The sequence below is a fragment of the Scylla paramamosain genome, chromosome 13 (assembly GCF_035594125.1).
Source record: "Scylla paramamosain isolate STU-SP2022 chromosome 13, ASM3559412v1, whole genome shotgun sequence".
In the NCBI taxonomy this organism is placed as follows: domain Eukaryota; kingdom Metazoa; phylum Arthropoda; class Malacostraca; order Decapoda; family Portunidae; genus Scylla; species Scylla paramamosain.
The window spans coordinates 20137085-20152084 of record NC_087163.1 but is presented as its reverse complement, the minus strand read 5'-3'; the positions used below and the strand labels follow the sequence as shown (position 1 = coordinate 20152084).

Below are 15000 nucleotides of genomic sequence, written 5' to 3'. Positions count from 1 at the left end.
TTTAACTTTCTATTTACTTTCTTTAATCTCATCTGTTTAATCTCCTCCTTCTCCTCTTCGTCCTCGTCTTCCTCCTTCCTTTGCATATATTAGTTCTTTTTTTTTTATTCCTTCTCCTCCTTTCCTTTAACTGAGTGAGTAACTAAGAGGGTAAGAGTGAGTGAGTAAGAGAGTGAGAGAGAGAAAGAAGCGGAAGTTCTCACTTAATCTCCGACTCGGGTGCTTGAAGTGTAATGAGAAAAACGCAATATTGAACTAAACCAAACAAACGGAAACACTCAATAAAAAAAAGCACACACACACACACACACACACACACACACACACACACACACACACACACACACACACCCGAGCCTGTAAGCTGTTCACTAAAACCAAATAAAGTCACACGAGAAAGATTACAATTTTAAATGATAAAATACACATGAAAAACAGATAAAAAAAACAACATCCTTCTTTGAACCACAACAGTAAACAGCAAAACAAGAGAAAAAAAAATGAGGAAAAGTTACAAATATGCACATACTGTGGTGTAACAGCACATCCAATTAAGCTGTTTAATTGTCTCTGTACAAGCTCAATTAACAGAGAAAATGAGGACCGTAATGCGTGTTTACTACGAGGCAGGGAGGCTGAGAGGGGGGCAGAGACAGGAGGGTGGGGAGGGAAGGGTAACTCAGGGAGGGGGAGGGAATAGAGAGCCAGGGAGAGGAACTGGTACGGTGAAAAGAGAGAGAGAGAGAGAGAGAGAGAGAGAGAGAGAGAGAGAGAGAGAGAGAGAGAGAGAGAGAGAGAGAGAGAGAGAGAGAGAGAGAGAGAGAGAGAGAGAGAGAGAGAGAGAGAGAGAGAGAGAGAGAGAGAGAGAGAGAGAGAAGCACGTAAAGAGGCAGGAAGGCCAAGAGGATAAAGGAAGCAAGGAGGAGGAGGAGGAGGAGGAGGAGGAGGAGGAGGAGGAGGAGGAGGAGGAGGAGTGGGCGTGGAAATCGTGGAAGTGAGTCAAAGGCACAAAATCATATAAAAAAGAAGGAAGAAGAAGAAAAAGAAGAAAAAAAAAACTGGATTAACTAAGAAACTAAACAAAGTGAGAGAGGAGGATAAGTGTATACTCCCTATTCCCCCCCCCCCTCTCTCTCTCTCTCTCTCTCTCTCTCTCTCTCTCTCTCTCTCTCTCTCTCTCTCTCTCTCTCTCTCTCTCTCTCTCCTTCACTTACCTGTCTGACGCCGGGTTTCTCATGGTCGTGGTCTGAGCCCTGAGACATGGGGGACATAGGTGACATTGGCTCCTCAGCGTCCACCCTCATCTGTTCTTCCTGCGGGGGGCAAGATAAGAGGGCATGAGTCACCTGGCACGAGGGTAACGGGATGAGGGGAGACGGGGAGGTGCAGGGGGGCGAGGGAAGAAGGAAGAGGCGAACACAGCCGATGATATTAAGAGGAGACATGAGGGGAGAGCTAAGATGTTGGTGAGGGGAATGGGATGAGGGGAAAGAAGAGGAGAGGGGAGATAGGTCACCGAGGAGACTGTAGAGAAAGGATGAGAAGGGACAGATCATATGGGAAGGGGAAGGAAGGGACGGAGGAAAAGAAGGAAGCATATGAGGGGAGTGAGGGGGAAGGAAAGGTAAGACGAGGGGAATGCTGATGAAAGGAAGGGATGCGAGGGCTTAGAACAGGATGAAGGATGACTCAGGAGGATGTTAAGCAGGGTGAGGGGAGCGGCGAGGGCGGTGAGGGGAATGCAGGGTGACTAAATACAGAAACAGATGAGGGGAACATTGAAAAGGATCAAGGTGGTGGATATGAGAAGGAAATCTGTGAGGGGAAGACGTGGAGGATATGAGGTGGATTGCGAAACCATGATGATGTGGAGGACGAGGAGGAAGCGAGGGAGGAGGAAGACGATGTGGAGGAGGACGAGAAGATCATGAAAGGCTGACCATGAAAAGGTATCTGAACTATAATCCATATATATAAAAAAAAAAAAACATCAGGGTTTAAAGAGAGATGAAAAAAAAGTATGTTATGTAAATGAATAGATGCATTGAGGAGAAATGAAAGCTATGAAAGGTAAAAGGATTGAGGAGGAGGAGGAGGAGGAGGAGGAGGAGGAGGAGGAGGAGGAGGAGGAGGAGGAGGAGGAGGAGAGTGAGGGACGGTGTCAAAGAGGGAGAAGGAAGAGTGAAAGAAGAGGGAGGAGTGGAGTGATGCAAATGAAAGGTACAGTGGAGCAAGCCAAGACACATGGCAAACGTCACGAGAAAATGGTAAAATGCTTTAAAAAGACAATCCAACACACACACACACACACACACACACACACACACACACACACACACACACACACACACACACACACACACACACACACACACACACACAAGCGCATTTTAAACACCTGTATTCGGAGATGATTCACCTGGGTACCTGACGTCAGCTTTTGCGGCGCACCTGGGACCTCTGGCGTCACAGGTAAACACACAGCCACTTACCTGCAGACGCCTAAACACTCGGAAGGACTTGGCCACGGAAGGACACACACAAAGAGAGGAAAAGAAGGAAGAGAGGAATGACAGGCAACGATTACTTGTAGTGAAAGTAACGTGACGGCAAGCGATGTTACAATAAAAAAATAAGATTGGCAGGCAGCAGACACTGACTTACACACGCACATACACACACAAACTCTCTCTCTCTCTCTCTCTCTCTCTCTCTCTCTCTCTCTCTCTCTCTCTCTCTCTCTCTCTCTCTCTCTCTTCACTGTTCAAGCAAATAAGGAAAGAAAAAACGGCGCGGTTGCTCACTTGTGGACTCACCAACTTGGAGGCGAACTGGTGCCCGAGGATGAGGTTCTGAAGGGTAAACCTTCCCTGACCACCTCCATGACCTCTTGACAACATGACGTCACACATAGGGTCCCTGGCCACCTCACTCCACATGGCACGCGGGCACTGCTGCGGCGGGTGGAGGCGGAAGAGTGGCGGAGGTTTGGCACCGACTTGAGCTTCGCAGGTCACGGTATGTCACGTATTGCTATTTTTTTTTCCCAGGCAATTTGCAGCGAAGAGCAGTGATAACTCCTGGCGAGGTGAGCAGACAGCAGGGAGGGCTTGGAAGGCACTGGCGGGCGGGCGGCACCGGGGTTATCTCACTCGCTGTCTGGACTGCTGGGGCGGGTCGGCTCCGGAAACACTAATGGCTGCTTCACACAAACACACTTTCAGGGCTACGTCAGGTGAGGTCCATATGTGTGGAATCTGTAACACTGGGGACGCGCGCCCTCTTTCTCTCTCTCTCTCTCTCTCTCTCTCTCTCTCTCTCTCTCTCTCTCTCTCTCTCTAGGGAACACCAAGAGGCTGCGTCACAAGTGCCGGTTCAGGTGCCAAGTTCGTCATCTGTCGACCAGGGAAAGCCTCGCTGACATGTCCTTGGGGCGGCGGAGAGTTCGTGGACACATTCACACCTCGTTCTCCAGCATCCCGTAACTGCGGTACCTTTGCTGCTGCACTAAGGGAGGAGGAACGGGGCTGTCTAGAATCCTGAATGCACTAATACACTAATTCAACTCATAGTGACGTTTTTCTTGCTGCCAGGCGCCAGTGAGGCTATGCATGTTCACCTCACCAGCACACACACGCGTAACTTCTGGCACGTCACTTAATATGGAAATGGTTAATGAAAAAATCAGACGGGAAGGGTGATGTGAAAAAAAAAAAAAAAAAAAAAAAAAAAAAAAATATATATATATATATATATATATATATATATATATATATATATATATATATATATATATATATATATATATATATATATATATATATATATATATATATAAAGAAAAAATGATACTTCACATTGATCTTGCTTACTTTTGCACGAGGCGCGGGATTAATCTTTCTCCACTTTCGCTGAACTGAACAATGAATGCATAAAGATTCACGAAACCGGTTATTCAGTTGAGAACAAAAAAATGACACCGCGTTTTCCTGCTGAGAGAGACATTCGTGACTCTAAAGAACATGACGGAGACCAGTAAACTGTAAGGCACCTTTGGAGAAAAAATGCACACACACACACACACACACACACACACACACACACACACACACACACACACACACTGATCATCTAACCTTCAAACATGGTGATAATTTTCTTAATTTTCTCTCCTTCCTTCCTTCCTTCCTTACTTCTCACAGATGCATCCCTCCCTCCCTCCCACCCTCCTTCCTTCCCTCCAGTTGCACCTCGCCGTAAATTATCCACATAAACGAAGCAGAGATGACTATCCGGTCTGAGCATCCCCTTTATGCGATTATGAAACTGCCCGCAAACGAGGAGGAGGAGGAGGAGGAGGAGGAGGAGGAGGAGGAGGAGGAGGAGGAGGAGGAGGAGGAGGAGGAGAAAGGTGGAAGTGGGCGAGGAGGAGGACAAGGGGAGAGAAGAGGAGGAAGAGGAAACCGGCGCCACCTCGACCTCCACCACCACTCCCACCACCACCACTACCTCCTCCTCCTCCTCCATTACTGAGAATCACAACTGTGCACAATCAATAACCAGAGGGACAGATTACGTAAAGGCTTTATAAAATCTGCCAGCGTCCTGCCTTCCGCTGCTGAGGTCAGGTCAGTGAGGTCATGTATGCAGTAAGTCACATGTCTGTACACCATATCACACCGTCACCTTTTCCTATACAAAGATCGTGTTTTTTTTGTTTTTGTTCTTTTTTTTCTCTCTCTACCTCTCAGTCGCTCTTATACCTGTCTGTTCCCTTTCCTCTTCTCCCTCCTCTTCTTCTTCCTCTTCCTCCTCCTCTTCCCGCCACTCACTTCCGTACTACATCTTTAACTTTCGAGAAGGGTTATTTTTACCTTCATCTTAAGCACCACCACCATCACCATCACCATCGTCATTGTTACTCCCGGTGTTACACCACCAACACCACCACCACCACCACCACCACCAACAACAACAACAACTACTACTGCTACTACTACTATAGCAGTACTGGTAGTAGTAGTAGTAGTAGTAGTAGTAGTAGTAGTAGTAGTAGTAGTAGTAGTGGTGGTGGTAGTAATAATAATAATAATAATAATAATAATAATAATAATAATAATAATAATAATAATAATAATAATAATAATAATAATATCAATAACAATAATAACAACGAATGCTATTTCCTTCCTGAATCCCAATTTTTACTCAATTTGACTCATGAATTTCTCTTTTCTGATATTCCGTCACCTATTTTCCTCGCCACCATTACTCTTCATGTCATATTTAGAGCTTCTCTCATCCTTTTTTGTGACGTTTTCCACCCGTGTTCGTTACTTGTCCCGTGGTGTGAATTAAACGAAGGAAGGAAAGGAAAGGGGTCAGGAAACAAACGTTGATGGAGGAGGATGAGGAGGAGGAGGAGGAGGAGGAGGAGGAGGAGAAGGAGGAGGAGGAAGAGGAGGGATCCATGAAACAAACGTTGGAGGAGGAGGAGGAGGAGGAGGAAGAGGACTGTTTTTTTCTTTTATAAGGGACTGACACCTTCAATGCATGCCTCTATTATTCTTCTATATAGTTTTGTTCCCCTTGGCCAGAGTCCTCTTACATAAAAAGAAAAAAAGATTAAAAAAAAAGTGGAGAGTCAAAGAAAACAACCAATCACTACTGTCTTCTGCCGCTGCCGTCCTGCTATCGACGTGACCTTTCCTAACGTAAGCAGAAGCAGATATATTACCAAATTATCGCTAAACACACCAACACGTGAGATACGGCGCCGGGTGTCTGTGTGTCTCTCTTCCTTCCTCCCCTCCCCTCTCTTCTCCCCCCTAGCCGCCCTCTCACCCTCTCACAGAATTCTGAGGTCACCCTTCTCCCGCCTCCTCTGCCCAGCCCCGCCTTGGTCCTGCCAGATGTAACTTGCGGGTCAGTTTGTTAGACTTATATTTGGCAGCATGACGGTGAAGGGCGGAAGGATGAGGTGGTTAGGGAGGAAATGAGATGTTGGGTGCTTCCTGGGTGGTGAAAACAAGGGGATAATGAAGTGACTGACGTGAACATAGTGCGTGAAGTGAGGTAACAAGCCTAACACCATCAAATAACCACACGATAAAATAAAAAATACTCCCTTTGAGAAAAAAAAAGAAAAAAAAAATTAACCTCACTAAAATTATTAAAAAGACAAGAATCTCTAATGAAATTCAAGACGCGTTTAAAAGTACAGCGCAAGACGAGCCATAATAATCACGCAGCGAGTCCTCACCAGCGAACATCTAGATATGAGAGTGAACCATGAAACACCACACCAAGACACACCAACTGAGGCCTCGTGAACCAGCTGGCAGCGGATTGGGTGGAACTGAAGAGGTGGTGGTGATGGTGGTGGCGAGAGATGGGCTAAGGGAGATGGGGGGAGTGGAGGAGCAGTGGGGGGAGGGTTGCCACGCGCCACAACAACGACACGTGTTCATTCCCCTCCCTCTCTCCCCTCCCCTCCCCGCCCTACCTCGCAATAGTCAGCTAAAAATAAATACAAGATGCAATAATTGACTTCAGAAAGAAAAGGTGTGCAGCGGGCGAGGGTGTGACCTGCAGGTGGAGGTGAGGGGAGCGGCGAGGAGGTCAGGGCGGGGGCGGGAGGGGCCAGGTGACGGGGGGTGAGGGGCGGCAAGGTGAGGGGTGCAAGAGGCCACACAGATAGAGAGAGAGAGAGAGAGAGAGAGAGAGAGAGAGAGAGAGAGAGAGAGAGAGAGAGAGAGAGAGAGAGAGTTACCCTCAGCAGGTGTGCCTGTTTGTGTGCGTGTGTGTGTGTTGGAATGTTGGCACTTGTGACGGGAAACACCTTGTTGAACTGTATGGACATTCCTCACCTAGTGTTTCCTCTCTCACGTACATGTGTGTGTGTGTGTGTGTGTGTGTGTGTGTGTGTGTGTGTGTGTGTGTGTGTGTGTGTGTGTGTGTGTGTGTGTGTGTCGGCAGGTAAACATTGCAGTATACTTCAACCAACACGTACTTATATGCACAACTTTCTCTCTCTCTCTCTCTCTCTCTCTCTCTCTCTCTCTCTCTCTCTCTCTCTCTCTCTCTCTCTCTCTCTCTCTCTCTCTCTTAATGCCCCACCTATCTGTTTGCAATAGTGTTACGAAGAGGGAGAGTGAGGCAGCACTGAGAATGACAGACAGCAGTCATAGTAGCAGTAATAGTAGTAGTCGTAGAGAATATGCCAAGAGTGCAGGAGGTGGAGGAATAACATGATACAGAGGAGGAGTGAGATAAGGAGGAGAAGGAGGAAGAGGAGACAAGGAGGTGGAGGAGGAGTTGGAGTAGGAGGAGGAGGTACAGTAGCAGGAGCAGTTGCCCTCGAGACACATTCCTTGGTGATGATAGCCCACTGATCAGGGTCCGACCTCCTACTCCACCTCCTCTTATTCTCCCATCCTCCGTGTGGTAGTGGAGGCGGTAAAGGCGGAGAGAACCCTTACCGTTGCCACTAATAATCCCACAACTCAAACCCACGGAGCTGATGTCCCCTCCTCCTGAACCTCTCCTCCCCAACGACACTTTTATCAGCCACTCGTGAGGAATCTGCTTCTCTCAGTGACCGCAGTGTTCGTCACCCGCTTGGCCCTGCACTGCTAGTCTGATTTGTTGCTTTGCTTCGCCCGCTATTCCTCTTCTGGGCCTAGGAGGGGCGTGGGGAGGACTGCTAAGTGGGGTGGTGAGGGGAAGAAGCTGAGGTGTCAATGTGTCCGTCAGGTAATTGGCCGTGTTGGGTCTTTGTGCATCTGACGAAGGTGATTACGTGCCAGGTGTTCTTGAATCAACGGTTCCGGAGGTCAGATAAAGGCCGGACTCTGCCTCGCCTTTATCTTGGTTATCTGGCCGGCGCGAAGCTGTTCCGTCTATACACTTGTATTGCAGCCCCGGATTGTGTGTGTGTGTGTGTGTGTGTGTGTGTGTGTGTGTGTTACGACATGCGATGACTAAGGTAGACAGAGAGAGAGAGAGAGAGAGAGAGAGAGAGAGAGAGAGAGAGAGAGAGAGAGAGAGAGAGAGAGAGAGAGAGAGAGAGAGAGAGAGAGAGAGAGAGAGAGAGAGTCAACCATTTACTACTACAACTGTCTTTCTGTCAGAGGTTCGACCACACCCAACACACACACACACACACACACACACACACACACACACACACACACGGAACACCTGCAGCTGCCGATACACGACCGCTGGCTGTCTCCAAACGCTCGCACACATCACATGCCCACCGCCACCCCCTCGACACCGCCTCTGCATGTTAATGTATGAAACCCGACCTAAGCAGAACACAAGAGGCGGTGTTGAGCGCCGCTAAGTTAACAAGGTCACCCAACGCAGCTGCCACCACCGCCCTCCCTGTGCCACTGACCGCCTGGGGGGAAAACACGAATCACACCAGCGCCCCGTGATGGTGCCGCTTCCCAGAGACGCGCGTGTGTGTGTGTGTGTGTGTGTGTGTGTGTGTGTGTGTGTGTGTGTGTGTGTGTGTGTGTGTGTGTGTGTGTGTGTGTGTGTGTACCAAGAGAGATACGGGAGGAGGAGGAGGAGAGTCAGTAGGGGCCACACGAGTTTCACCCGAGCCCTCTTGGACACGGAGGTACACCCAGCAGCAGCGCGCAGCAAAGGTAGCCAGAAGAACAAGAATAACAAGATTCGGGAGGGAGGGAGGGCGGGGGGAGGGGCGCCGGACGGGGGGAGGAGGGTAGGTCAGCACCTTGCACCTGTGCAGGCCACAGAAGGAGTTTTTTAGTACTTGTTTTTATGAGGATTCTTACGGTGATCCGTCTAGCGCGCTCGACCTAGCCACCCCATGCCCGCCGCCCGCCACTCCTCACTGCACCTCTCTCGACCCCCGCGCCCTCATTATGGGTGACCTACAGGGCTTAGGTCACCACCCCGCAGATCACGACCTCCAAATGTACCTTGGGAAAGCAGAACCTTCCCTCCAGAGGCGTTCCTCGGCGTGAGGGAGTGGAGCAGTGAGGAGCTGTGACGGGCTAAGAGGGCCTGCTTGCTGTGGAGGGCGTTTGCCTCTGCGTGAGTGTATGGGGCTCATGAGACAGCTTGCCGGAGGAGGGAGGGGTCGTGCAAAGAGGAGGAGGAGGAGGCGCAGACGGTGACGAGCGGGGTGACGTAACCAGACAGTGCAGAGCGGAGGGAGGTGTGGGGGAGGGAGGCAGGGAGAGTGGCTGGGTTGGTGGGTGGGGACTGGCCTGAGGGCGGCGCAGGAGGTGGTGTGGAGGTGGGAGGCTCTTTCTACAAACACACACACACACACACAGTTCAACGCTCCAACTCTAGGGAAAATAGTGAACTCATTGATAACTGAAGATAAAGAAAATGACGATGACAACGTCAACGCAGATGACGATGTCGACGTGCGAATGTATATGAGGACCGCGATGACGACCCGCCCCTTGGAAGTGACTCGTGTGAAGGTGACGTGACGACTGACTGACTTGAGAACTATAGAACCTCTCAGTGATGCTAAGGACTAATAACAACAACACCAACAATAAAGCAACAAGAACAACAAACAAAATAAATATCGAGCGAGAATTGAGATTTGTGAATGGTATGGCGAGAGAGAGAGAGAGAGAGAGAGAGAGAGAGAGAGAGAGAGAGAGAGAGAGAGAGAGAGAGAGAGAGAGAGAGAGAGAGAGAGAGAGAGAGAGAGAGAGAGAGAGAGAGAGAGAGAGAGACGGGAGAGAGAGAGAGAGAGAGAGAGACGGGAGAAGAGGAGATGAGAGGAGGAAGGTAAAAGTTAGTCATCCACAGATTACCTGACCAACCTTCCCCCTCTTGTTTTTGTCGACTGCCAACAACAAACCTGGCGGGCGGACAGTACCCGGACCACACACCTGCTGCCTCCACCACGTACACCTGCTCCTACCCGCCTCCTCCTCCTCCTCCTCCAGCATTAGCCTTTCCCCGCCTGAATGGTTAGTGCGTTCCAATGAAATGATGTCTCTGGGTGATCTTTCCTGTTTTCTTTTGTTTCTTTTATCTCTTTCTATAGTACTCTCTCTCTCTCTGTCATTTTTTTAATCTACCGTCATCTCAACACTCCACACATCTCTCTCCTCCTCCGTATCTTTTTACCATTCGAAGGGATTATGGTTTCCCCCTTCATTTATTCTTACTGCAATTATTCTTTGTTTTCCCCTCGCACTGTAAGAGGAAGGAGGGGGAAGAGAAAGGAAGGGAGGGAGTTATGGAAGACATGCTCTCCCCCTACACCTGTCAGCATATGTCTAGTAGCACATGTGTGGTGTGTCTCATTAACAAGGCAGGTGTGGCAGGTTGTCAAGCGGTGCCACGGAGGGAAAAATTAAACACACGCACACACACACACACACACACTCTCTCTCTCTCTCTCTCAGGTATTTTTAGCTCTATACCCACAGCGGCCAAACACCTTTCCACACCTGTAATAAGGCCGCGAGAGCCCACGTGTTTACCAAATCTTCCTATACCTGTCATGTTCATCATCACGAGTGTTTGGCGGCGGTGGTGGTGGTGATGCCACGGGAGGAAGGCAGAGACAGGTAAAGGACATAAAGGATTAAAGGTGAGAAACTAAATGACCTCAGCAACAGGTTATGTATTTCGTGAGGGAAGAATATGCTATTCTCTCCTCCCCACCCCCTCTCTCTCTACTATCAGCCACTGAACTTTCTACCTTATCAGAAAAGTCAAATGAATCATGACGTCACTAACCACCATGATGTCATCGAGACGAGGAGGAGGAGGAGGAGCAGCAACAGTAAAGTCACGGTCAAAATAAGGTCAAGGGAGATGACGGTCAAGGTCACATAGTAGAAATAAATGAATGAGTGCAGTGAATGTATCAACTCTTCATCTCCTCCTCCTTCCTCTTCTTCTCCTACTCTTCTTCCATTAGTTATCACCAAATCTGAGACATGTGATACGTGCTTCCCTCCTCGTCCTGTCTTACTTTCCTCCTTCCCTTCCCTCCTCTCCTCCCCTCTCGTGCAGCTACCCTCCTTCCATCCCTCCCTCCCTCTCTTTCTTTCTTTCTTTCTTCCCTTCTTCGTCTCCTTCCTCCTCCTGGCTTTACACAACCACCCTTTCGACCCCTTTCTCAGTATAATAATCTCTCTCTCTCTCTCTCTCTCTCTCTCTCTCTCTCTCTCTCTCTCTCTCTCTCTCTCTCGTCCCCTTCTTCCTCAGTTCTTTTCCAACCCTTCCTCGTTTCTTTATTCCACTTATTTCACTCATCCGCTCTCCTTTCTCCTCCTCTTCCTCTTCTTCTTCCTCCTCCTGCTCCTCCTCCTCCTCCTCTCCCTTCCTTGCCCGGTGTTATCAGAGCCTGGCAACAAACGTCATACCCTCACGTTATGTATCCTCTCTCTCTCTCTCTCTCTCTCTCTCTCTCTCTCTCTCTCTCTCTCTCTCTCTCTCTCTCTCTCTCTCGTCACATAACACAATAAACTCCCCCACCGAACTGAGAACTTACGTCATGTCATACACACACACACACACACACACTAAAGTTTGTTATAACTATTCACAGGAGAGCCGCAACACTCGACAAATCAAACTCTCAGGAAAAGCAAACAAGCGGCGACACACGAGACGCAGCGGAGTGGAAGTGACTGCAATAAGCCTTACAAGGATGATAGAGAAAGACGAGGCGCGAACGATCGGACACTCAACTGCAACAATTCCAACATGAAGCGCTGTGTGAAGAAGAGGAGGAGGAGGAGGAGGAGGAGGAGGAAAAGAATATATTTAAAAGAGTTGATGCAGCGAAAGGAGAAAATAGGAAAAAAAATAGAATGATAAGGACAATCAGAACACCATCAGCAAAAGGCACAGAACGAATGATCTAAAGCGTGACATGATGCGAAAAAAATCTCCAGGATTGAACACACACACACAAAAGCTCCGAGTAATGGTTTTATAACTGATTCCTATTGAATATTCTTGCTTGACACGAGACTCTCCCACCACCACCACCACCACTGCCGTGACTGTGTGGGTGTGGGTGGGTGGGTGTGGGTGATGGACACGGGGACTGGCTGCCTGGGACGCTGCTACCACCACACCCAGATTCCCCCCCAACTTATTGAACAGATCCTAACAACTGCTCGCGCGCCACACCACTCAGTGATTTGGTTAACGTGATGCAAAGTTCGACACACCCTCCTGCTTTTCCTCCCCTCTTTCCTGCCTTCCCTCCCTCCCTCCAGCCTCCATCGCCTCCCTTCCTCCCCGCACGCCTCGGTCATGGCAGACACTCGGGAGGTGAATTCTCAACGCTTCTAGGAATCCCCAGAGCAGGCTGAACACAGAACACACAAGGAGCGCACGTACCACACACACTCTAGCTTCAAAAAGCGACATAACAGCTGCTGAGATTGTCAAAGTGCGCAAGTTACGTTTTGCTGCGAAATGTGTGTTTCTAATCTCTTGTCAGAAATGGATGAGGAGTGCTGAGTTCAGCCCACCTGGTCCCTGATACTGACGGAGCTGGTGTCCCGCGGCAGACGTGGAAGGGGAGTCAGCAGATCACGTGAAGAGCGGACACAAGTTTCGGGCGGCGGGAACGCACGTGGCCGGGGAGCGTGCAGCGCCAAGTAAACACGGGCGCACCTCCCCCACGCCGTGCCGAGCCACGCCGAACTCTGCCCGTGCCGCCCTTGCTAACATCTTGCCGTGATAAGAGAACCACACCATAGCGATGGGAACAACCCGCCGTGTGAGGAGCCTGTGAGCAGCTTGCCTGCCGAGCATCCCTCAAGCCTACACTAGAGAGAATGAATGAAAAGACATGACTTTCCAGGATGTAATACAGTTCGTTCGTCACTTATCTGACACTGCCGAGGAGCGGGACACGATCACACATACAGCACGACGGCCAGGTGGGCAGGGCGCGTCGCCACCTGGGCACGCCGCGGCAGGGCCGGCGGGGCCTTCTAGGGGACACGCCGGTGGTCCCATTTGCGCGGCCGCCGCGTCTGTTACGAAAGTGTTCATGTATTTCTTTTTTTTTTTTTCAAGTGACGTGACTCACCACGTGTTTTCACTGTCCTTCTCTGTGAACTGAGTCCAACACGCACTGACTCCCGGCGAGGAGCACCACGCTCACGCAGGTACCGGCTAAGTCACTACCACGACAGTGACAACTGGTCTAAGTGCGTGAGGAGCCGCGCCTGCATGTGCTCTGCTGCCCCGCGACGAGCAAGGAATGAGGAGCACACAGCAGAGCCGTGGGCGGCGGGCTGGGCAACAGGTTGGTGGCCGGGCGGCGGGAGCACTGGGCGGACAGCCACTGGCACTACCTGGACCCGAGAAGCGTGTTCGCGGCGCGGGTGCTGGGCCCTGACTGACTGTGTGAACCGCGCGTTCTCCCTCCTGCCTCCTCTCTCCAGCCTGCCCGCCGCCTGGCCAGCCAACCAGCCGCCAACACCGCCGCTACAATACCGTCCGCATACGCGCCCACAGCCGCCTCCCTCCTTGCTTCTCCACTTACCGCCCTCCCCTCCACTCCTTACCCCTTCCACCCGTCCTTCCTCCTCACCGCACAACTGTTATCCTTTCTTCCTTTCACAGCTCTGCTCACTTCCCTCCAACGGGCTCGACTGACCCCCCCGCCGCTCCCCCACGTAACCTCTCCCACCCGCCCCTTCCTGCTTTATTAACCTGTACTCTGGACCGCGTCCCCGCACACCTGTCCCTTACCTATTTACTCTTGACGAGACGGCGGCCACTTGCACTAAGCAGATATGAATGAAAGTGTGTGTGTGTGTGTGTGTGTGTGTGTGTGTGTGTGTGTGTGTGTGTGTGTGTGTGTGTGTGTATGTATGTATGTATGTATGTATGTATGTATGTGTGTGTGTGTGTGTGTGTGTGTGTGTGTGTGTGTGTGTGTGTGTGTGTGTGTGTGTGTGTGTGTGTGTGTGTGTGTGTGTGTGTGTGTGTGTGTGTGTGTGTGTGTGAGTCAACAACTGTTTAGTTAAAAAATAAAGCTGTGCTGATAGTACACACACACACACACACACAGGATTACATACAACTTCATCTCACTACAAGACTTACATCACCAGCATGGGGGCACCCTAACAATACCCTGAAGGCCCTGAAAGGAGGAGGATAAGAATGATGATGGAAGGAAAGGGGAGGATGGAAGAGGAAGAAGTGAAGAACGTGGGGCATTCCGGGTGAAGGTATCCAGAGGTCCCGAACGTTTCCTGAGCTCCCAGCATCCTGTTCCCCTGCTCCGCCACACGAGGGAGCGAGAAGGTAACCCCGATGATTACGTTCCGAGGTGAGGTGGTGAAGGCATGCGTACCCTTTTCCCCTTCCTCCCTTATACCTCCTCTACCCTCATCTCACTCCCTTACTCCTCCCTCATCCAAACTGTCTCATCCTCGCTCCTCGCTCTCACTCGTCCCTCTCCCTCACTCCTTACCGTTCCTCGGCCCTCTCCTCTCACAACCCCCTCCAGACATTCCCTCCTTCATTCTCACCCCTTCCCGTCCCCCCCTCAGGGTATAAGAGTCCCCAGGGGAGGAGGAACAAGGGGATACACGACGGACCGTCCATGCAGCCACGAAAATGATAGCTAAACACACACCCACACACGCCCGTCCTGTGAGTGTGTGTGTGTGTGTGTGTGTGTGTGTGTGTGTGTGTGTGTGTGTGTGTGTGTGTGTGTGTGTGTGTATGTATGTATGTATGTGTGTGTGTGTGTGTGTGTGTGTGTGTGTGTGTGTGTGTGTGTGTGTGTGTGTGTGTGTGTGTGTGTGTGTGTGTGTGTGTGTGTGTGTGTGTGTGTGTGTATACGAAGCTCATGACCGTGATTTCTGACAATGGATATCATTCTCTTTCTCTCTCATGTGTGTGTGTGTGTGTGTGTGTGTGTGTGTGTGCGCACGCCTCTCTGTCTGTCTCTTCAAATGTCACAGGGCGCCAAAATTACGCCACAAATACATCGAT

General features: G+C 50.2%; 1 protein-coding gene across 10 annotated transcripts in view; it reads right to left on the bottom strand.

The window, feature by feature from the left end:
- Positions 1-15000, bottom strand: part of LOC135106471 (nuclear hormone receptor FTZ-F1 beta-like) — a 186785-nt gene that overhangs the window by 22343 nt on the left and 149442 nt on the right. For 4 of the 10 annotated variants that reach the window (XM_064015490.1, XM_064015493.1, XM_064015491.1 and 1 more), the window contains one exon: positions 1215-1313. In XM_064015490.1, the coding sequence (XP_063871560.1) occupies positions 1215-1313 (99 nt within the window). Of the gene's footprint in view, positions 1-1214; positions 1314-2804; positions 3657-13075; positions 13619-15000 lie in introns of those variants that run through there. The other 6 variants (XM_064015495.1, XM_064015497.1, XM_064015494.1 and 3 more) reach the window with 6 other exon arrangements.